We start from the raw sequence: 23,802 nt of genomic DNA, 5'->3' as shown, positions 1-23,802 counted from the left end.
GCTTTGTCTAGGGTGGCCCTGTACCTGATCCTGCAGGTACAGAAAAGCACCTGGTCCACAGACCCCGAAGATCACGGCCCCACAGGAAAGAGCATCTGTGCTGCAGGAGAGGGAAGGCCATGGTGGGAGGGGCTGGGCGAGGCTGCTGCCCCTAGCTGCTGGGTGTGGGACACCCACCCCCAGACTTCACGGTGCGCCGTCTGGCGCCAGGAGCGGGGGAGTGATGGGGGCCCACGGGCTGGAAGTCTCTTAAACGGTTAGAAATCCAAGAGTTGGAGGAATGAATTTAAAGAGGGAGCTCTACTTTGGGAGAAAGTCCAAAAGATCGAGCGCCGACCTTTCAACAAAGCGTAAGTTCCAGGCAGACCATAAGCTTCAAACTACCACCTAGCTCTTCCTCTCCCCACTTCCTCAACTCTCTCAGTACCCCCGAGGCCAAAGATGGCTGACCTTGAAGAGTTCTCCTGTGGACTAGTCATCCCAGCTCACGGAGCAGCCTTCGGCATCGTCTCCCCCTCCCTCCGCCCCCCTGCTTGCAGCTTCTTTAACAGCACGTGAGCCAGAACTGACCCCAGGAATCTTGGATCAAAACGGGTATGTTTCTTTAACATATTGCTAAAACACTTTCGAGATGGGTTCGGGTCTCAGCATTATGTTCCAAAAATCATGAAGGAAATTTTATAAGATGAATTTGACTTTACCTTGGAGTTTTTACTGCTTGACAATTTCACTAAACAACTGGAAGGTTAGGTGATCTTCATTTATATTAGGCTTTTGGAGGGCCTCTTTGCCACGGTTGGGCTGTATTCTTTCCTTCCTTCCATCTATCTATCTATCTATTTTTAAAGTACAGTCGATTTACAGGTTAGGCTGTATTTTAAACAGGGCTAAGGATTCAAACCATAAGGCCCAAATGTGTGAAAGTCAATTTCAGGTTCAAGGTACAGGTTCTAACACTCCACTCTTCGTATCAACGTGCACATATCAAGCCTTGTAGATAGTTTCATGGCTTTCAGTTCAAAAGGGCAAGTAGCCAGATATGCACATAAATTCCAAATAAAAGGCATAATGATGAGACCAACATACGTGAGATAATTATGTAATTATTTGTTCACAAAATGTTAATGACTTGAAAAAAGAAAAAAAAACCCCACTCCTCCTTGGAGTTCCTTAGAGTTGAAAATTTAACGGTAACTCAAAGACAAAGGAGATATTATTACTGGGCACATCGATTCCTAACAATTCCCTTAGAGGACTGTGTATCAAACGGCACTACTGGAAAAGGTAGTGACAGACCTTTTGCTCTGCGGTGCTTACAGGCTACGCATAAAAGAAGCAATGTGTAGGCAGTAGCGACTGAATTGTTTATGCGCTCAAACAGTTGCCTTGAAGGATAAATAAAACTGAGCATGAAATGAAGGTTCATGCAGGTCTATGAGCAAAACAAAAACAAAAACCCAGAAACCAAGCCCCCGTCCTCCCAGGCCACCCTGCCAGGCCCCCCACCCCGCAAGTTCTTCCTCTGGGCTGAAACCCCTTGTGTTTGGAAGACCTACAGGCTTTATCCATTCACCTGGTGGCTCATGAAGACCAGAAACACTGTCATAGAAAGAAGCTCTCTGAATATTCTGAATCTCTAAAGCAGAGAAACAGCAAAAACAGGAGGACAGAAGGGCAAATACACAAACACTTCAGTTAGTGTGAAAGACATTCGACATCACAAGTCAACTTTGCAATCGGGCTACAAAAGCAGCTAGTCCAGGGCAGACCCCATGCAAACATTACTGTTTAGAGAATTTGCACATCTGGACAAAGTTCTGTATAAAATAAATGTATACAGCGGAATCATTCCCAACTCCAGGTGTGAGCATTATATCATATTAATGTCAAATGGTTACCCCCATGTAAACGCAGGATGAAATTTAAGAGTAATAAGGTACTATTTGCGTTGTCTTTCATAAAATTATCCTCCAATTAGCAAATTAGGACAAGACTGCAGCAAGTTAGACCACTCTGGAAAAGGTAAATATTAGTGGCATTTACTGTCAAAAATTCACACTGCTGTGTAATTTTATTTCCCATCCAGATTTTGGAAATATAATTTACTTCAAATACAAACTACGAATAGGTAACTACCACTAAGGAAAACAAAATTCTATTGTAGCAAGTTCTATTGTACAAAATGTTAAAGCAACTTCAAACCATAACTAAGATGATACCTATTGATCATACCGTTACTCATGAAAATATCATAGGACATACATTTACATGAAAATGTAATTTTTAGGTCTTTTCTTCCTTGTACGTTAGCCCCCCAGAAGTGGCAAGAAATCCGTGTGCAGCTGGTAGAGAGATCGCAAAACATCTTTCAGCAAAAAAGTAGGGCACTGTGAATCTCTAGGGCAGGGCTGCCACCAATAAATCTTATTTCTCCTGGTTTGGCCTGGAGGAAACTCTAACACAAAGTTTATTTTAACATGAAATGCTTTATACTCAAGGCATTGCACCTTCACAGGCAAACTATATTCACGCGTCATATAACTCATACATTCAGTCAACCTGTCATGTTCTGCCTCTGCACTGATGTGGCTGTAACAAGAGAAAAGTGATCACATGCTTTTCCAGGGCTACTTTCTTTTCCTAGAGAAGAAGCTCCCCTTCTCCCAAGATATCTCTACGTCCAGAGCGAGCATGGCGAGTTCTCCACCCTACGACCCTCTTCAAAGTCCTGAGCCTGCCGCTGACCTCACGCGTGCAACACGCGGTCCTCGAAATCGGAGGAGCCTGGCATTAGGCTCCGCCTGCCCCTCCCTCCGATGGTGGGCCACCTCTGAGAGCCTGTCACTCAGATTAAACTGAGTAACCGTCCACCTGAGCTGACGGATGGCAGGGCGTCCCACTAAGAGAAGCGATACCAGGAGAGCAAACACACAGGATGAGCCCGGAGTGGATGCCGGCACAGCCAGGTCACAATGGGGAGAGGATTTCCGCTCAGCCCATTTGGACAAAAGTGGCCACACGTGCTCCCAAGCTGGCCACGTGGAGAAAGGTGAGGGCCCCGGCAGGGCCTGAGCTGTGGGCCAAGGACAGGTGGACAGGGCTTGAGCCAGGACGGGAGGGCCCCGCAGGCCACACGCCTTTCCTCTCAGAGCTTCTGCCATCAAGTGAGTAACCTGTCTGTAGCCAGTCCATGAAAAGCACAGAAGGGCAGGTAAGGGCTCTGCAGATGGGGTCCTACCTGTGAGACACGTCACCCGCACCTGTGACACGGAATGTGCATCATATCATCACTGCAGCTGCAGCCCCCATCTCCACCCTCACCTGCCGGATCTCACACTCTTGGCGCTTCTGACCCGCTGCTGCCAGAGGCCCTGCCGTACCTGGACGGTGAGGCGGGGAGTTAAAGGAGCCTGGAAGGAGGAAGCCGAGGCAGAGGCGCCTCGGTCCCGTTCCCGCCTGTGTGCGTGTCCTGAGTTTCCATCTGGAAGAAGGCCCTGGGCGGCAGGGAACACGCCGGTAGTGGTTCCCGAATCCACCTCACTGCTGACAAGCGTGGGCGGTGAGCTTGTCCAGCGTGGCTGGACGTGCAGGCTCACAGGAACAGGTCAGGGGCTCCAAAGGTGTTCCCCACAATATTGTTTTTGGTTAAGAAGTGAAAAGACAAGAGTCAAAAGTGGCTCACAATGTCAGAACCAGTGTGTAAGCCCAGGACCTGCTGTCGTGATTCCCCAAACACCTGCTTCTCTTCTCATGCAAAATGAAGAGAGAAAATCTGTTTTTGAGACTTTAGCGGTAAAATGCTAGTTTCCTCTGTTCCTCTTCTCCTTGGCTTTCCTTCCACGGTCACCTCGCGCTGAACTCCCCGCTTCCGGGGTCTTTCAACCCGATCCATCCAACAAACCACTGCCCGCTTTGCTTCTTCAAGTTCACCCTGTGTCCCTGCCCTGGCCCGTACAACTACGGATGCCATCTAGTCAATGAAGTCAAGCTCACCTGAGACTGGCCACCGCGTTACTCCGTGCTCCGGCTTCATTTCCTGCTCACTCTGCCTCCTGGCCCCAGCCCTGCCCTAACGCCCCAACGGGACACTCACCCCGAGCTGGGATTTTCCACTTCTGCCCTGTGATCGTTCCTTCTACCAGCTTCACCCCCGCTTCTTCCACACCAACATCACTCCTAGAAATGCCATCCACCCCTAGATGAGTGGGTTCGCAGAAACCTACTCACCCTCCGTGGTTAAGGCCCCAACAGGATGTGAATGTTCCTCAGGGGGTGCTGGGAGACTGCCCGGCCCTTAGCACGTGCTCAGGAAATGCTGGCTTTCTTTGTTTCTTCAACAAAGTATTATTTTTCAAGGACAAGGAAAACTGCCTCATCCTTCATGACATCTGACCTTAGCACCCCAGGAACAAGGCAGTACCCGCTCAGCTGTCCCCGTGGCATTCATCTCAGGGGTCTGCGACACTCAGCCATCAGATTGAACACAGCATTTCTGACGGGCAGCGTTACTCCTTCCTCCTCTTTTTGTGACGTTTCCTGTGCACCTTTCCCACTGACCTGTGCTGCTCTTCCCAGCCCTGTGGACCCGGTGGCCACCAGAGCTCAGGGTCCCTTTTTCCACGCTAGATCCATTTCTCAGACCCACTCTCACACTTCCCAGAACAGGGCCAAGAGTCCCTCAGCCACGTGGGCACCGCAGACACCACCTTAGGGTCCTGCTCTCGCCTCAATCCTCACGGGCCCCCCTAGGCTGACCAGGTCACCACAGGTGACAGCGAGCACGCAGCAGCCAGGTGAAAACCTCCATCCAATGGGACAGTGATTAAAAGCTTCTGTTTTACTTGCTGGAAACCTAACCCTTCCCCCAGCCCCTCCCTGTACACAGTCTCATGCACACGATCTCTCCCCAGGACACGTGCGTGTACGTGTGCGGTGTGCCCACCCCTGCAGGCTCCCTCGCACTTGTTGGAGCCGATGTACGTGATCTCGACTAGGCTGTCTTTGGTAGGGTCATCACCCCCCTGCTCACTTTCTCTGTGGTGGCTCTTCTCTTTCTGTCTCTTTCCTTTTGTCCTGATTGCCCTAAGCCCTCTGATCTGCCTTCTGGGTTTCTTTCTCTCTACCTGAGGAGACAGCTAGATGGCAAGGTCTTGAGATGCTTATAGGAAAAGAAGTGAGCCAGGTAACTGACAGGCCTGGCCTCAGGGTCAAAGCCTAGGCAGGGGCAGATCCAGAGCTAATCTAAGGTACTGCATGACCTGAGGCCAAGTGAAGTGGTGGGGACAACCAGGACGAAAGCGTAGAGAGAGCTAAAAGCCAGAAGATGCTGGTCCCACTACACGTACAGACACACAGCTGCTTTGTTCTTCTGGTACCAGCAAAATCTCTAGCCTATGATAAGATCACCAAAACCTTCACCTGAGGTTCATGTAAACCAAAGAACTATGGGGACTGACGGAAATAAAAACAACTGATCTATATACAGATGGTCTGAGTTTAGTCACCAGCCACTTCGCGTGTGTGTGGAGGGTAGGGCACTGGGGGAGGACGCAGCTCGGCTGACCTGGACACGACACAGAGAAGATGCACAAGGCTTCTCAGGTTTTGTATCCCAACACCCTTGGATTACAACTGCACTGGGACCAGGGTGGCCTGAGGCAAAAGTGTAGTTCTTTATGGCTCTGCTACTAGAATGTTCCTACAGCACCTGACCAAGAAGGCAGATGTCTTATTACCCAAGTTTTCTTAAAGTGGGTAAATTCCGATACAACGGCAGCCCTGCTCTAGGGAAAATAAACAGCTTTAAAGTAAAAAAGTCTACACACGTCTATAAGTAAAAGAACCATATATAACCTTAACTGTAAAAGATTCCGCCAAGTTTGATTACAAACGCAAGCACATTCTCACCATCCTTCCAGAGCTCTGCCACAAATCTGTCGGAGGACTGATGCAGGAGGGTGGCCACGTTGTCATTCAGGGGGTCCATATTCTTCATCAGCCACTCGTCCGCCTTATAGTCCACCTGCCGGGCCAGAGCCGGGTGCGGCAAGAGGGAAAAGACAAAAACAAGAGACATTTCCAGCCTTCACCTAAAACGTTCACGGGACCGCCCCACCCAGGTGGAGGATGGCAACTGCAGGCTCAACCCAAGATTCCCGGAGCCCCGCCCTGTTCCCTCCCCAACAACCAATCAGAAGAAAGTCACACACGCTGCAGCCCTCACCCCAAATTTTACCTATAAAAACCTTTCCCCCAGGGGCTTCCCTGGTGGCGCAGTGGTTGGGAGTCTGCCTGCCGATGCAGGGGACACGGGTTCGTGCCCCGGCCCGGGAAGATCCCACATGCCGCGGAGCGGCTGGGCCCGTGAGCCATGGCTTCTGAGCCTGCGCGTCCGGAGCCTGTGCTCCGCAACGGGAGAGGCCACGGCAGTGAGAGGCCCGCGTACCGCCAAAAAAAAAAAACAAAAATAACCTTTCCCCCAAACTCTCGGGGGCTCAGGGGTTTTGCGCACGAGCCACCCGTTCTCCTCGCTTGGCCCTGCAACAAAACTTTCTCTGTACTTCCCCCGTTCCACCCCCCAAATAAGTTCATAGAACAATCCAAAAAAATGGGTTGTCTCGAAGGAAGTGCATTTGTAATATGTACTATATTCAAGGGTTTGTAAGTGTATATCAGCACGTTTGTTACAACCTTCATCAAATGCAGCAAAATCTCAAACACAGCACTTTTAATGCAGTTCTTTCACTCTTACCTTCCCTGCATAATGTATAATGCAAAAGTCAGCTTTGTCTTTCAGTTGACGAGGTTTCTGAAACTTGGAGTGGGACCCTTGCTCTTGAACTAGTTTTTCAACAAAGGTCTTATCTGTGGCTTTAGGGAACCAGCACTCTTCATCCAAAAGGGCCAGCACGCCAGGAGGGTTAGCCTGATAACAGAGGCAAGAAGAACTGACACGTCTTGCACGTCACTGTACATACAAGGATGTTTTCCACTGGGTTTAGCAGCTTAAATCCCAAAACAGTTAGAGCTTCGTGAAGATCTGTGCAAATCAAACTGCTAGGGTAGCAGGTAATGGCAAATCGTAACTATCATGCAGACACTGAGATCTCAAACTGCTCAACAAGTACTGGTAAGAAAATGGATGAGTACCGTATCTCACAAACTTATAAAAAACTAATTCCAAGTAGATAACTCCCCCAAAAGTAGCAAATAAAAGACACCAGAAAGGAACTGAAAGGTGTAGAGACAAAACGGAATCTTTATATTCAATGACTGGCTGGATAAATTGTTATAAACCCTCAACTAGCTGGAATGCTTCAGACATTTTATACCCTAGTCAATTTAAGTTTCTCTTTAAGTGATGATTAAATAAAACGAGCACTTCACGCTTGGTGAAATATTTAAAACTATTGTTAAGTAGAATATATGGAAGGTGATGAAGTAATTTATCAATTACTTCATTGGTTTGTTTTATCAACAAATAAAATAGAGCCTTCATTTCACTCAACTAGTTCACTGAAAAAAGCCTTAGAGACTTAAAGACACGGAGACATAAGATAGATTAGTGGCCCAGGGGCTGGGGGAGGGGAACAGGAGTGACGTTTCCCTCTGGGATGATGAAAATGTTGTGGAATTAGACAGCGGTAATGGTTGTACAACTCTGTGAATATGCTGAAATTCACTGAATTACATACTTTAAAAGGGTGAATTTTAGGATAGTGAATTATGTCTCAAATTAAAAAAAAATGCCCAGAGCTTGCCATTCTCTGGGAGCTCGGAAATCAATGGAACGACTTCTTTTTTGGAGGAAAGTGGGGTACACGTGAAAGCTAAGCGAAATATTTAATGATGGCCTATTTTATAGTGCTTCGGGGGTCATCGTTTATTGCCACACTGCAAATATGGCAAGTTTCTGATACAAGACTGAGCGTACCAATTCTAGGGCACAAGGATGAAATCAGCTTTTGGAATAAATCTCTTCAGACCAGTTTTCCTCAACCCACAAGGCCTTTACGTTTACTGCAGAAGAGCTGGCTCTGCGCAAATATTGCTTAAAAAGTAACTGGAGGTTCTAGTTAAACATGAATGAAACAGTGTAATAATGTGGTCACAGGAAGGCAGAGGTTAACAGAACAGAGCAGGTAGAAGCAGCGGAGAGAATCCTCCCCGCTCCGGGAGCCCAGGACTGAGACCCTTACTCCCCGGCTGTCTAGTTTGTGGCCCCTCTACCTGAAAGGATTTGCAGGGTTCAGAGCTGCTGAAAGAACACTAGAATCAAAGGCCACTAGGCTTAGGTGATCCTAGGGTCCAGGACGGCATTTAATCCAATTTACCCCACTCGTCTGACATCTTTGAGAAATGAAGTTCTAGATTAAGATAAGTGAAACACCCATCTTTCTGCCATAATTTTTACGTTTTTAATCTGTTTCAATGAAAATATTTCTAAATTCTGAAAAAGGAGCCAAATATAATTCAATCTTTTCTGAAGGACTAAGTGACAGCATGATTCAGAAGATCCACAATTCTGTCTCCTTTTCATTTTTCCTACTTCATCTTTCAATGTCAATATCTCTTATCTCTTTTCCTTTTCACTGGGGATTTCTAAAGAGCTTTAAGTTTGGGAGACCATGTTTTGTCTCGTGGTCAGAGTACTGTAAGAAGCCAGGCGGAGCCCGGGCTTGTGAGAGATGAGGGCAGATGCCCAGGACAGGCAGGTGCCCCGACAGTAGTCGTTTTAGGTATTTTTCTTCTGGAAAAAGTTGTCCTCACTCTCCATTTTGAAAGGACCCACGATGGAGTCATGATGCCGCATCATTCTACATGCTATAGTTAAACTCCCTATGATTATAAACTCTTACAAGGTTTTGAAAAACCTTATAAAAAAGCATCTTTGTACTTATGAGGATAAGCTTTAGTTACCCCCCAAAATGGATGTGCAAGACCTGTCTTATTCCCAGCTAGACACGGTGCCCCTTTATCACCTCGGACGTGTGCCCAGGACAGCCCCACACCCTTGACACGTGCCGAGCGCTGGAGTGAAGGCAGCTGCCGCCACCTGCGGGCAGCGAAGGCCCACGTCGGCCAGCGCACGGCCCTACGCGAGGACAGGACACGGCCGTGAGAAAGGACAGCTCAAGAAGGGTCTTACTGGCATGCTACTCACTTTTCAAATGGGCATCCCTTTCCTAGGAAATTTAGACTAGAAAATTATCTTAGCACCCGTGAGACAGGATAATGCCCGTCTCAGTTGATGGCGAGAAAACACTCAAGGCACCGCCTGCGCGGGAGCTGAGAGCCAGAGGGCGGGGAGAGGATCTTACGGGTCTCTCGATGAGGTCGATGCACGGCTGCAGGTCCAGCCCGAAGTCGATGAAGTTCCACTCGATGCCCTCGCGCTGGTACTCCTCCTGCTCCAGGATGAACATGGTGTGGTTGAAGAGCTGCTGCAGCTTCTCGTTGGTGTAGTTGATGCACAGCTGCTCGAAGGAGTTCAGCTGCAGGTGCCGGGAGAGCCATGTTCCAAACGGGGGGTGGGGGTGGGGGAGGGACAATGAGTCAGCTAGTTCTCAGAAAGTTCTCGAAGAGTCATTCATCAGGTCTTGACTACCCTACTGAGTCCATGAGATGACAGTGACTAAACCGAGGGGAGTCTCTCTTAATCTCTGTCTCTCTCTCTCACACTCACACACACACACACCCATATCACATTACTGCGAAGCTAAAATGAGAAAATGATACTTAGTGTGCTGAGTATCTACAAATAAAACCATTTTGATTAGCGAATGGTTAATGAAGAGAAATGAATAAATGAGAAAGAAAGTGAGAAAAAGAAGAGAAACAAAGAGACTTGGGAAGGCCAGAGGCCAAGGAGGCAAGCACGTCTCCATGAGCTTTGAGGGTCCAGAGGACAGATGGGCTGCGGCCTCCTCTGCTCCTTACTTAGGCCACCGGCTCCAGAGTGAGTTAAGGAAAACAATAGTAGAAACAAATAATAACCTTTTCATCTGTTACAGACATTTCTTTTTCCCTCTCTGTGAAATCTGCCCATTTCTCTATTGTGCCGCTGATGGGATGAAACATGGATGGATGAAGTAACAGGGATGATTTTCTTAAAGCAGTCGCCTTATATGAGAAGTACTCAGCCTTTTCTTCTGCTTCCATGCTGTCCACACAAGTACCATGGGCCCATAAACAACCTCTTTCATTATAAAGTGATCTTTAATTAGGGAAGGTTTAATCAAGCCCCAAAGAATAGACTTATAGTCTGAAAAAGCCATTCCAATCTTTCCTGGGAGGTGTCACACTCAGCGTCTTAGAACGAGGTCACGCTAGGAGGGCCAGGGCAGAGCCTGCCGTGTTCAACACCGTATTTCTAGTGACCCACATCAACACCTGCAGACCACCCGATGGTGGGTGCTCGGTTACGCTTATGTGAATGCATTTTGCTCTGTCTTAAGATCATGAGATCTTAGTGCTCTATTTAGCCTGAGCTACTACATGTGATGGTATTTTTCTTTAATGGATTTCTACTTGTCTTCATATTTAAGCTACCAACTGTATTTTAAAATAATCGATTTTTAAATTGGTAACACATGGTATAAAATTAGAAATGTACAGAGAGTTGCACTGAGAAGTCTCACTCCAGTCACCCACTTGCTCTCCTGTAAGCAACCACTGTCACCTATTTCTTGTGATCCTTCCAGAAATAGTCTGTGCACTCATAAATGTGTGTGACCCTGATTTTTAAAAAAACTTAACAACGCATCTTGGAGTCTGTAATATAATGCCACCTCATTCTTTATAATGGGTGCATAGATCTCTATTGCATGAATATATGTAATTAATCAAACCAGTCTCCTACGGTGAGCATACATCTCCTAACAGTGGACATTTTCCATTCTTTTCCGTGACAAATAACACTCACTAAACAATCCTGCATTTTTAGCGTCTAAAACATTTTCCTTTTTTTTTTTTTACTGTCTGTGTATATTCGTATGTCAAAACCATACAGCTTTATAATTTTTTATCTCTTAATATCCTCTTTTCATTTCTTTTTCAGAATTTTACTATCTATACTTGAATTATTTTTCAAATTAGTTTTAGAAGCAGGTTGCCTAGTCCTCCTCTACCCCTTGAAATAGGTTTTAAACAAGTACGTTCACTTTAAAGATAAATTTGGGGGAATTCCCTGGTGGCACAGTGGTTAAGAATCGGCCTGCCAATGCAGGGGATACGGGTTCAAGCCCTGGTCTGGGAAGATCCCACATGCCACAGAGCAACTAAGCCCATGCACCACAACTACTGAGCCTGCGCGCCACAACTACTGAAGCCCGTGTGCCTAGAGTCCGTGCTCCACAACAGGAGAAGCCACCGCAATGAGAAGCCTGTGCACCGCAACGAAGAGTAAGTAGCCCCTGCTCACTGCAACTAGAGAAAGCCCGCGTGCAGCAACAAAGACCCAATGCAGCCAAAAATAAATAGATAAATAAATAAGATAAAAATCTATGCTCTTCTTGATGTTAAAAACATATTTTTTAAAAAAGATGAATTTGGGGAAGATTTACACCTTTACAATGCTGAATTTTCTCATCCAAGAACAAGCTATATTTTTACATTTCTTTAAGTCTTTCATTTTTTCACAGTTGCACTGTAAAGTTGTCAACTAAATCTTGCCCATTTCTTCTTAGGTATTTCATCTGTTCTTGTTGGCAGCTGGAAGTGGGGGTCTTTTCTTTCACTGTATCTTATGATTGTTTATATACAGGAAGGCAACAGACATGCAATTTGCACGCAGCCACCTTTCATGGTTTTTCAGTTATTCACAAATCAATACATATTAAAGCAATCTTGGGGCTTCCCTGGTGGTGCAGTGGTTAAGAATCTGCCTGCCAAGGCAGGGGACACGGGTTCGGGCCCTGGTCCGGGAAGATCCCACATGCCACGGAGCAACTAAGCCCGTGCGCCACAACTACTGAGCCTGAGCTCTAGAGCCCTCGAGCCACAACTACTGAAGCCCGCTCACCTAGAGCCTGTGCTCCACAACAAAAGAAGCCACTGTAATGGGAAGCCTGTGCACCACAACAAAGAGGGGCCCCCGCTCGCCGCAACTAAAGAAAGCCGGTGCACAGCAACGAAGAACCGACGCAGCCAAAAATAAATAAATTAAAAAACAAAAAACATATTAAAGCAATCTTTTATAGTGTCAGTGGCAGTCTGGGGGATAAAACCGCTTATACCAGTAATAGTTCAGATTTTATGAGGACAGACTTATATAGTCCAAAGGGGTTCATTTTAAAATAGGGCAATTCAGTATCCAACTGGTCAAAGCAGCACACTGATCCCAAGAAGTACTTAATTCAGTATTTGTGCCTTGCTATATAGTGTCTATCAAAGGAGAGATAAAGATACACATTTTTAGGAGACCAAAATTTTATCAACGTTTAGCAAAACCACAGCAGGTATGTGACGACAAACCTTTGATGGATTGATGGTGAGTGTTTGGAGAAATCTAGTCAGATTAGTAGTGAAATGTATTGAGGTGCACCATCAAATCCTGTGGGTGTATCTTCAGAACAGAGTCCACTATGTTTCCTCATCTCTTGATCTCACACAGCTGCTCCTGACTCCCGCTCAAGCCAGTGCCATCTGGCCGCCAGGCTACGGCAACGCCATCCTCCACTGGCTCCCTGCTTCTGCTTTTCCATCTCCCACTCCATGTCTCCAGCTCCTCTGCCCCTCTGGTCAGCTACATCTAGTCCCACTGGCTTTCTAGCAGTTTCTCACATCTGACAAATTCTCTCCCATACAGGACCACTGGACCTACTCTCATTATGCTGGGGCTTCTTCCTGAGGCCGGGGGCTTCTCGTGCTCCACTCTTACTGCTGCAGACACATCTTCCACGGTGGGCCCCTGCAAATTCCTTCTATCACAGCCCCCCCCTCACTTCATTACCCAAAATTCTGAGAATTTTGGGTTTCTGTCACTCAATGTTTGACTCTCTACTATCAATAGAATGGCAGGGACTGTACCTACTTATCTACCATCATATCCCTGGTGGCTGGCACTGCAGCTGGTACAGAGGGAGCCTTAAGTGTTACTTGTTAAAAGAGTAAACAGAAGGAAGGAAAAGCAGGAGGGAGAAAGATATACCTCAAAAATCTCAAATCCAGCGATATCCAGGATTCCAATGAAAGACGCCCCTTGCCGTTTGGTCCTATCCAGAGCTTTGTTGATGCGGTGTACGAGCCAGCGGAAGAGCCGCTCATAGGTAGCTTTTGCCAAAGCTTCTACTGCAAAATCTGCCTGTAATTAGACAACATCAACCTTTTATTCCAGAAATAATCTCAACAAAACACTAACAGCTGTTTGATGGAGGGAGTTTAAGGAGCTACAGCGCCCCCAAAACCCTAAAAGAGCACTGACTGCTTAATCCTCTCTGAATTTTATACATCAACAGAGGGTATTAGTACAATTAAATGTACACTGGAGATAATCAATGTAGGAAATGGGTGGAGATGCCCAGTAAAAATAAACTCTTCCCTCTGCCCCTGGGGTTCTAGGCGGCGCATCTGCCCAGAGTCCACCAGGAAATGGGTGAATCTGACGCCCGCATTCTTGGCGCTGTCTCCCCTCCCCCCAACAGGGACAAGGGAGCAAGCAGGGCACCGCCCTGTTGGGCGGGACCCTGAGGTACATGCCCTGGGGAACATGTATGATCCAACTACCTGGGGAAAACTCACGGTGATATTTCAGATTTCCTTTTTTTACAAGTCACCTCTAAAGATGTTCTGAGAGAAAGTACTCAATTAGTACCAAGAAACATCCATATTATAGAGCTTCTGCTGATTCGGTTGTTACATGCCCATCAGAAGGTCTAATGGCCACGGTCATCATTCAAACAAACGTGTGACAGCAACTGACGTGAAACTTACTTGTTCTTTGGTCTGTGCTTTCTGCACGTAGTCTCGGCCGACCTTGATCCGGGGGGTGAGAATAGCCCGAGTGAACTCCATCACATTCATGCCCAGAAGATGGCAGAGTTTCTGGGCAACTAGAGGGTAAAAGGTCTCCTAAATACTAGGCTTCTACTTATGATTTAGTCACAATATATTCAGTCAACACTGGAAACACCTGAGTAGTTATCAAATTGTATTAAGAAATTAAATATAAGGCACAAGGTTGGGCAAGTTTTAGGTCTGATGACAATGACCTTCCCCCTTTCAAATGAATAATACTCATCCTTAGGCTATATAAGAGAAGATGAGCCAGCAATTACTTATTCTGGGTAACTTAATGCAAGTTACTAAGTCTTAGAACCCATGGATAAGGCACAGAATGAGAAAAACGGTGTTTGAAATAGTTTAAATCATCATGTTACCAAGACAACTAATCATGCCCATATAGTGATCCTAATAATATTCTAGTAGGCAAGAAACCTAAAGGTTATTAAAATTATTTGATTCCTCGGCTAAAAAGCTGCTAATTTTGTTACTGTTGATTCTCACCAGCATTAGGGCACCCACCTCAGCAGAAGTTCACTGTCTAATGTCACTAAGGTCCAACAAGTGTTCCAATTATTACAATAAATGTTTAAGTGTTAAAATAACAATAAAATTCTATAAGGGTAAGTACATTTTAAATCACGTTAGAAGCATAACCAAGTTCCTTCTCAAAGACGCACTGCATCCTACCCCCCTGTGATCCAGGTGAACTGCTGGCAACCTAGCAGCACCCTAGGTGGGCAGGGCAGGCCGTGCCTCAGCGAGCACTTCCTTTGGCTTGTGACTCTTCTCGCCAGCTTTTACCAGCTGCCCTCCTCAACCCCTACGTCCTGCCTCCTTTTAGTTAACCTACATGTGTGCTCGTGTGCACGTATTGAATGGGAAGTTGAAAAATACAAAGAAGCAAGAGGAAATTGCCTACACTCTCGTGCTTTATCACGATAAACATCATTTTAGCAGCGAAAAAATAGACTTTAGAGTGTGGGTATACCTTGGCTTACTTTCCTCTACCAGGAAAACAAGTTCCCTTATAATTGCATCACATTTTCTACTCCCTAAGCCTTATTATCCTCTTATTTGCCATTTATGCTTTTTTAAAAGAGTCATATTCAATCTAAAAGGTAGTAATTTGCCAATATCGCTCTGAAGGCAACTCCAGGGAGGCGCATGTAAATGTTTCAGCATCACTGGAAACGGAACCATTCACCCTGACTGCACCCCGTGGTCATTTTACATGTGCCTCCGGCCTCTGTTCTCCTGTAGAGAGGTGGTTAGATCTGGCAGTCTTTTTTTGGTTTTCGTTTTTGTTTTTGAAGCAGCAATAATGACCCTAATTTCCCAGCTCTCCCTTGGTCTGTATGTGATTGTTTTTTCAGATTCTATCTAGTTTCAAACTGCCTTATAGCCAAAGCCCAATAATCAAAACGTGCTCTTCCTTTTGGTTCATTATTATGTTTGTGATAAATTTCTGTGATTAAATGTATTTTTTTCTTTTGAATTTGTGGTGCTCTGGTACTACTGGTTAACAGCTATTTGCTATATTTACCTTATTCATGGGGCGGGGAGTGGATAAGGAGGAATGCGCTGTAGAGATTCATATGTTTAATAAAGATAATTTTACTTTTCGTACTACAGACCATAGTAGAGAATAAGTCTTTTTTAAGAAATGCCACTTTGGTACCAACATGTAAAAATGCCATGGGAAATTAATGTATAATAACATATTAATAACCTGATGAAATACGCCAGTCACAAAAGACAAATACTGAATGATTCCACTTCTACGAGGTGCCTAGACTAGTCAAATTCATAGAAACAAACTAGAATGGTGGTTGCCAGGGGCTGGGGGAGGGGGAAATGGGGAGTTATTTTAGAGTTTAAGTTTGCAAGATGAATTCTGGAGACTGACCGCATAATGATGCGAAGATACATTCAGTACAAGTGTACTGAACTGTACACTTTAAAAATGGTCAAAATAAATTTTGCTATGTGTAATTTTATCACAATTTAAAAATTTTTAAATATTGATAACCTGAAAAACTCTGTAAGAGAAAGAAATATCACCAATACTAAAAGAAGTCCAAGTGTGTATGCTCACTTCAGGCCCTTATTTTTTGATCCTGAGTCAAGCATCAGACTAAAATATTTACAAATGAAATATCTGGGACTTGCTTTGAAATAATCCAGAAAAGCGGAAGTGAGAGGTGGTATGAATGAAACACAACAGGCCGTGAGCTGGTGACTGTCTACGGCAGGTGACGAGAATGTGGGGAGTTCTCTACACTCTTCTCTCTCCTATTACATGTTTAAATTTTACTGTAATTAAAAAGTACAAACTCTTAACACACTGCAACACAGCAAGTGTTAATTAACCACCACGACCTAATATAGGTAATAATTTGAGAAAAATTATTTATAGAGTTGTAATTTTTTAAAGCTTCTCATACAATTAGAAAGAGATTTATTTTACTTTCATTACTGGTGATGTAGTGAACAGCAATGAAGCAATGACACTGGAGCCATTTTAGTTGTTTTTTTTTTTTTAAAAAACAGTTGTTCTGTAAATGAAGCAGGAAAAAAGGAAAAAGGAGGGAAGGATGGAAAGAAAGAAAAATAAAGTTAGAAAGAGATAAAGGAAAGAGGAAAGAAGAAAAGAAAGAAGGAAAAGAATAGAGAAAAAACAAAAAGAGAGGGAAAGCCTTGCCATTATGAGACATTTCCAGATTTTCAGGGAAATTTTCAAATGCCATAGTCTATAAAATTGTATGAAAAAGTAACAAATCAAGGGCATTAAAAAAACAAGGAAAACAAAATCAACCATTATAAGCTAAAAGTTATCTTAAAATAACAAGTAGAGGACTTCCCTGGTGGCGCATTGGTCAAGAATCTGCCTGCCAATGCGGGGGACACGGGTTCGAGCCCTGGTCCAGAAAGATCCCACATGCTGCGAAGCAACTAAGCCTGTGTGCCACGACTACGGAGACTGCACTCTAGAGCCCGTGAGCCACAACTACTGAGCCCACGTGCCACAACTACTGAAGCCTGTGCGCCTAGAGCCCGTGCTCCACAACAAGAGAAGCCACTGCAAGGAGAAGCCCTCACACCACAATGAAGAGCAGCCCCCGCTCGCTGCAACTAGAGAAAGCCTGTGTGCAGCAACGAAGACCCAACGCAGCCAAATAAATAAATAAATATTTTTTAAAGGTTAAAAAAAATAACAAGTAGGAAACCTATCACATTATATTTTAAAAAGTAGAAACACACTTGGCTGCCTTGTCTTTCAGAAGGGTGACCTGATTCTCTTCTACCTCTAGGTCAAGATTTCCAAGCAAACTTACACTAATACATTTCTTGTTCTAAATCTTAAACTGCTCGATTTTAAGTCTTACTTAACCACGTGAAAGCTACATGGAAGAAGCTGGCCCAAATGTCAATCAAAATACTTTGACTGAATGATATATTTCATGATCCTGGAAATCTAAAGATTTAGGACGAGGTGCAGAAGCTTTGTCAGGAAATGGTGGTGATGAGGTATCAGGAGACGGACAGGTCCCTTAAAAGGGTTACACAGAATTAAATTAATATTGGTTACAACAAAGAAGGCTGATTTCCAGGGCAGAGACTGTGATGCGTGTCAGCCTTCACTGGCCACGGTGGATCCTGTGAGGCAGGACAACGTCCTCGGGTGATCAAGCATTGGAGTCAATACACTGATTCCTCGGTTTTCTTTTTGTCTCCAGACCTTCAGAAGCAGACCCCACAAGGCTTGCAAACATTTTATGGTTCACAAACTTCTGTCCTTGACCAGTGTGAATTTCAATCCATTTTCGATATTTAAAAGCTTGAAGATTTCATATTAAAATCTAGGTTTCCAGCTTTCTTTGAAAAGTCAATTCTAGTTGGCAGCCCTGGGCCTATACTGCTGCCAAGGAGAAAACTGGCTATAGAACCTGGCAGCTGCAGCTCCGTTTCAGGTGAGCCCTGTGGTCTCTGCAGCCTGTGCCCCCTTCCACCCCCCGGTCCTAACGCCCCATGGCTATGGCAGAGTCTCCACTGCCGCGTCTCACCCTGCACCCCATTCTCTTCCCTCCTTTATGGAATCAGAGTGACCCTTGCTCCTAGGCACGTGGAGTCTCATAGGAAACACTTCAGGAGGACTTTTATGCTTACGTTGTAACATGTTTTTGGAGAACACAACAGACCACGGAAATAAAATCAGTATTCATCAATTACCTGTATTCTCCGGCATGGAAGCTTGATCAGTGTTTCGCTCCTTTTTGAAAGAAATATTTCCGAACTGTAGCACTGAAGATACCACCTTAAGCATTGCTTTATGTTGATATAAAAAGAAAAGAATTAATTAAGATATTGCATCAAAATGTAGCAGACATATTCTAACTTATTTTGTGCTAAAAATTAGCTATACAACATTTTTCAGTAAGACAAATCTCAGGATTTCATAAAATTACAGGCAGTTCCCATTAGCTTCTCAATCATTTTCTAGTTCAGGTAATTTACCCCCAATTTATAAGTCTTATGAAAATTGAGCATCAGAATCTTATGAGAGAAATCACACATACACAGAATCTCTTCGTGGGAGAAGCCCATTATATGCATTGCTTCCATCGTCTCTTGAAAGTTATCTTTGTCTTGCTGTCCCGGAATAGGAATATAGCCATTGGAGAGAAATCTGTAGTTATTAAATCCTTCAAGGAGCAAATCAGCTGAAAGAAAACGTAACAGAATACAACGTAATAAAGAGTCAGCAACAGACTCAAGCACATCCCCACCTTCCAACTGCACCCACACGGCAGAAGAACATGCAACCCATCACCACCACGTACTTCTTCTTTCTTTATATGCTCATGTTAAATACACAGACATAAGACAGTTTTCCATTATCTGTACAATGAAGGAAAACGATGATGTAAACAACAAACATCTAAACAGGGGCCTTGGGGAACAGTGGTTTGTATAATATTATATTTGAAATCAGAAAGCTGGGGTATGATAATCTTCCAGATAACTCAACTTGATTTTCAGATTTAAATATTTTAGGCATCTTTTGAGGGAAAGCTTTCAAACCCATATCCTATGTTCCTATATTAGCAAGGAGTTTATAGCAAACACTATGAGGTCAATGTGAAGACTGCACATGGGCTTAGATAAAGACTTGGGTATGGAAGGTGTAGAATATGGACCAGGCAAAATGCTGAGCCCAGACAATGCCTTGAAACTGTTTCTCCAAGTCAGTCTGTTTAGTGGTACATTGCCTCTGAGAGTGATGTCTGACACAGTAATAGTCTGACAGGGTATTATAACGGACACTCCCACTGACTCTACGCTTCAGGGTCCATGAGTTAAGAGAGAACTCAACCGACTCCTTCAAGAGATGTGTTCTTAAGAGCAGAAGGACGTTCTCAGGAGCACTCAGAATAGTAAAACAGGTCGTTATCCCTTCAGTAGATGTTATCACGTGCTCCTAGCTTTCTGTGTAACTGGCTCTGCCGCAGAGGATTTCTCCCGATCGCCTGCCCCCATCCCTTAATTCTCATTTACATCACATTGAGCTTCTACTGGGTATCGCTTGCTTGCTTGCGAGAAGCAGCACGGACTTTGAAACTCAGAAGAAACTGGAAAGTTGTGTACCTTCTCCTCTCCCTCCTGACCCAGCAAAACTCTGACCCAGAACAGAATTTACTTTTTACCCTGTCCAACCCTAAACTTGTGATTCACAAAATAAATCAATAAAAATCCGCACAGGTTCTTTCTAGTACTACTGGAAGCATAACACATATTCGGTTGTAAATCTAGGAATACACATGTTTATTCAAGTTAATTTTATTAAGTAAATTTATTTTCTCTTACTTTTGTATTTATAAACTTTGAAATGGAATGTGTATAAAAACACATCATTTGTCTTCTAATTTAAAATTATTTTAAAAGAAAAGAAACAAAAGTACAAAAGATAATATAACACCACCCCTATGCTTGCCACTTAAAGTACTGATCCCATGGCTTGGAAGTTCAACATCATTTTCGTAATTTAACCAGCTAGGATTCTGGTGTATGTGTATAAATCTGTTTCCCAAAACTGTTCTCTTTCTCAAAAAAATTTTTTAATATTAAAAAAGATACTCAACTGAATATAAAATAGTAAAGAACTTTGTAACTTACACTTCAGATGTTCTCCTGCTCCAGATAACAATTGGTAAAAGATATGAAAAGTACGTTCATCTTTTGCTTGACGAACAGCACGAGATTTTTCCAGAAGGTCTGAGCAAAGGAGGTTAAGGGTGACACTGAAGGCAGGAAAAGCCTTTTAACATCAGAATTACTATCACAACTTCACAAATAAGGAAACCAAGGCACAAAGAAATTACTCAAAATAACACAGCTGGGACTTCCCTGGTGGAGCAGTGGTTAAGAGTCTGCCTGCCAACGCAGGGGACACAGGTTCAATCCCTGGTCCAGGAAGATCCCACGTACCGCGGAGCAACTAGGCCCATGCGCCACAACTACTAAGCCTGTGCTCTAGAGCCCATGAGCCACAACTACTGAAGCCCGTGCGCCTAGAGCCCGTGCTCCGCAGCAAGAGAAGCCACCGCAATGAGAAGCCCGCGCACCGCAACGAGGAGTTGCCCCCGCTCACCGCAACTAGAGAAAGCCCACGCGCAGCAACGAAGACCCAACGCAGCCAAAAATAAACAAATAAACAAACAAATAAATAATAAAAATGCGAAGCATTGTATGTAGAAAAACTTAAAAAAAAAAAACACCAGCTAATAAGTGGTAGAGGTACAAATCAAAACTTTGTTGAACTCCAAAATACATGTGCGTAACTCCTGTCCTACCCCTTTGAGGCCCCCACTCAGCGCCTGCACGTCATAACACCGCGCCTCCGCCTGGGTAGCAGGACGCACATCTGGGGCCTGCTTGGGTTCTCTGTCCACGGGGCCTTGATGCTCCCAGCGTGTCTCTGGGTTGAAAGCCACACTGGGCTCTCAGAGTCTCAGTTTCACTGCTTTGGGAGAGGACTGCCTCCTCTGAAGTAAACCTTCCCAGGGGCCACCAAAGTGAATTATGTGTGTACCACACAGCCTGATTTTAAATCAGACTATCCCAAACACATCCTCCACATCCGGCGAAAAGTACACTCACATGAACGATGCTCCCCGGTATGAAGAAACTCTAGCTCCGTTCGCCTGTCATTTTCAAGTGCTTCTTGTGTTTTCTGGCTCTGAGCATATTTAGAGACACAAAACACAGTTCTGAATTAACAGGAAAAGTTTGATTCATCCCTCACCCGAGGGATAGAAGCAGTGTATTTCTATCACTAAAGAGCAGTTAACAAGTACCAGAGTACTGTCACCTGTGTCTTTCCTAACTGGTACATCATCATTCAGAATCATTTCTAATTTATTATCTCTTAAATCAAATCAATTCTTTATATACCTATCATTCTTTAAGGCCATTCTATGCATGCGACATTTCTTAAGACTAGTCTATGTATTTGACTTTTTTTGCCTCTAGTTTTAGTCTGCTTAACACTAACTGAAACTACTTCAGCTCTGTACATCAATAAGGTTTGTTTTGATGGGACATGCTCATCCCACCAGTATCAGAAGTAGATGGTAAAAAATGGGCTAACACGGCAGTAACTGAAGATGTTTTCAACATATCGGTATTCACCTAAACGTCCTTACAGCACACAAACACTTCCTGGGTCGATGTACAGGTACCCTCACCTCAGTGGGACTCTCCACTTCCCCAGGCATGTGACCAGATCATGACCTGGTGTTAAAAACAAACAACAACAAAATACCACTTTGGAGTTCATATTCTGAAGTTGAAGGTATTTGAACAAGTCACAATCTCTCTGGGCTAAAGTTTTATCATCTGGATAATGGGAGAGGTACCACAGAGGGTTGCCACGAGGCCACAGGAAAATTAAATCATTCTCTATTTTGAATAATGTGATTATGAAAAAGGATACATGTTTCAATGTTGGCCCCAACGATATAGCCAGTTACGTCAAAGTTGATCCGAATAAACTTGCCCTGAAAATAAATCACAAAGAGAAAACTGAAAATAAATTAAGGACACAGGAGATCTGACACTATATTAAAACAATAAGCCAAAGTACCCTGTCATGTATCCATGAATTGCTTACAAAAGCGGATCTTACATATTGCCCCAAATAAAAAGCCTCAATAAATTTTAAAATGTAGGGTTAGGATAGGTTACTCTCCTTGACATAATAAAAATGAAACCCTAACCATTTAGAACTTTTTAAAAGCTCTTCTAAATGATCTGAAAGATTTTAATAGCTTTAAAGGAACACTATGCCCAGCCCTATAATGCTAGACTTGAAAAAAGTAAATAATATAGATGACTTCCTAAGAAAACAAATCCATTCAGGAAAACAACAAGAGAAACCTTGAACCGACCATAATCATAGAAAATAATAAAATATAATTACTCCTTTAAAAATGATGGATTGGTCTTAAATAGTTTTGCAAATTCCTAGGGAATATTTGATTGCTTTACTACATAACTGTTTCAGGGAAACAAAAAACAGCGATTCTTTCATAATTCATTTTATAAAGTTGTCATAACACTGAATACCCAAACTGGTAAAGAGATCATAAAAAAGGGAAAGCAATATAAAAGCAAATATCTTACTTATAAACACTGACATAAAAGGCCAAATTAAATACTTTGCAAAATAAAGGAACATAATAATGATAAAAAATTCCAGGACTGCTAAGGACTGATACTGGTAAACATACTACTGTTATTCAGCAAATGAAAAGGCAAGGGATTGGAAGGCTTTCTTTATAGAAGTGGACAGGCAGATTCTAAAATTTAAGGGAAATGAAAAAGATCTAGCAAAGTCACAACAATTCTGAGAAAGAGGACCAGAGCTTGAGGACGTGCACTACTGGATTTCAAGAAGCTATAAAATTAAGACACTGTGGTATTGATTAAAGGACAGAGATACAGAACAATGGAGCAGAGTCCAGAAATAGACCACGCACATTCGGTCAGTTCATCTTTGACAAAGGTGCCGAGGTAATTTAACAGGGAAAGGACCAGTCTTTTCAACAAGTGGTGCTTGAAAAATATGCAAAATGAAACAAAAAGAACCTAGACCCTTACCCCACACCATATACAAAAATTAACTCAAAATAGATCACGGGGCTTCCCTGGTGGCACAGTGGTTGAGAATCTGCCTGCCAGTGCAGGGGACACGGGTTCGAGCCCTGGTCCGGGAAGATCCCACATGCCAGGGAGCAGCTAAGCTCTTCATTTCTACACCGTCCACTTCCTTCCAATCACTTTCATATACAATTCTGCCTTCAGCATTTGTCCCTTTACAAACCATACTGCATAAATGCTGATCCACAAACATTACACAAGATGAAAGAACACTGTCACATGGCCGTTTAGTAAAACCAGCGGTCCAGATTCTTATTACAAAATTCTGAGTTAGGAAATCCTTCCTGTTGAATGACTAACTGGATGCCAATGACACATTTCCTTTTTGTCTTTAGAAATAGATTGTTCTTGAGTTTGAGAAAATTCAAGGCTATACCATTTGAAGACTCAACCTGAGACTTACAGAACCAATTTCACTGTCATCAGAGTCTACAACGCTGCCTGTCTCTTTGCATTCATCTTCGGATTCATCTAATATTTGTGAAATGTGTTCCTCTGTCACTTTACTGCTCTTTGTCATTAAGGTGAAAACTTCTGATTTTTTCAATTATGTTCACTGAAATCTAAAATCAGACTACA

The 23,802-nt window shown here is 43.8% G+C and overlaps 1 protein-coding gene across 4 annotated transcripts in view; it reads right to left on the bottom strand.

Moving 5' to 3' along the window:
• MYH10 (myosin heavy chain 10) overlaps positions 1-23,802 on the bottom strand; it is a 135,138-nt gene that overhangs the window by 42,773 nt on the left and 68,563 nt on the right. For 3 of the 4 annotated variants that reach the window (XM_060133392.1, XM_060133394.1, XM_060133393.1), the window contains exons 7-15: positions 21,998-22,061; positions 20,179-20,277; positions 18,582-18,725; positions 18,235-18,330; positions 13,933-14,051; positions 13,151-13,303; positions 9,321-9,494; positions 6,752-6,925; positions 5,908-6,022 (exon numbers count right to left, since the gene is read on the bottom strand). In XM_060133392.1, the coding sequence (XP_059989375.1) occupies positions 5,908-6,022; positions 6,752-6,925; positions 9,321-9,494; positions 13,151-13,303; positions 13,933-14,051; positions 18,235-18,330; positions 18,582-18,725; positions 20,179-20,277; positions 21,998-22,061 (1,138 nt within the window). Of the gene's footprint in view, positions 1-5,907; positions 6,023-6,751; positions 6,926-9,320; positions 9,495-13,150; positions 13,304-13,932; positions 14,052-18,234; positions 18,331-18,581; positions 18,726-20,178; positions 20,278-21,162; positions 21,189-21,997; positions 22,062-23,802 lie in introns of those variants that run through there. The other variant, XM_060133395.1, reaches the window with a different exon arrangement.

This window comes from Lagenorhynchus albirostris, chromosome 20 (assembly GCF_949774975.1).
Source record: "Lagenorhynchus albirostris chromosome 20, mLagAlb1.1, whole genome shotgun sequence".
Lineage (NCBI taxonomy): Eukaryota > Metazoa > Chordata > Mammalia > Artiodactyla > Delphinidae > Lagenorhynchus > Lagenorhynchus albirostris.
Note: the sequence above shows the minus strand (reverse complement) of the source record. Positions and strands in the feature narration are given on the sequence as shown.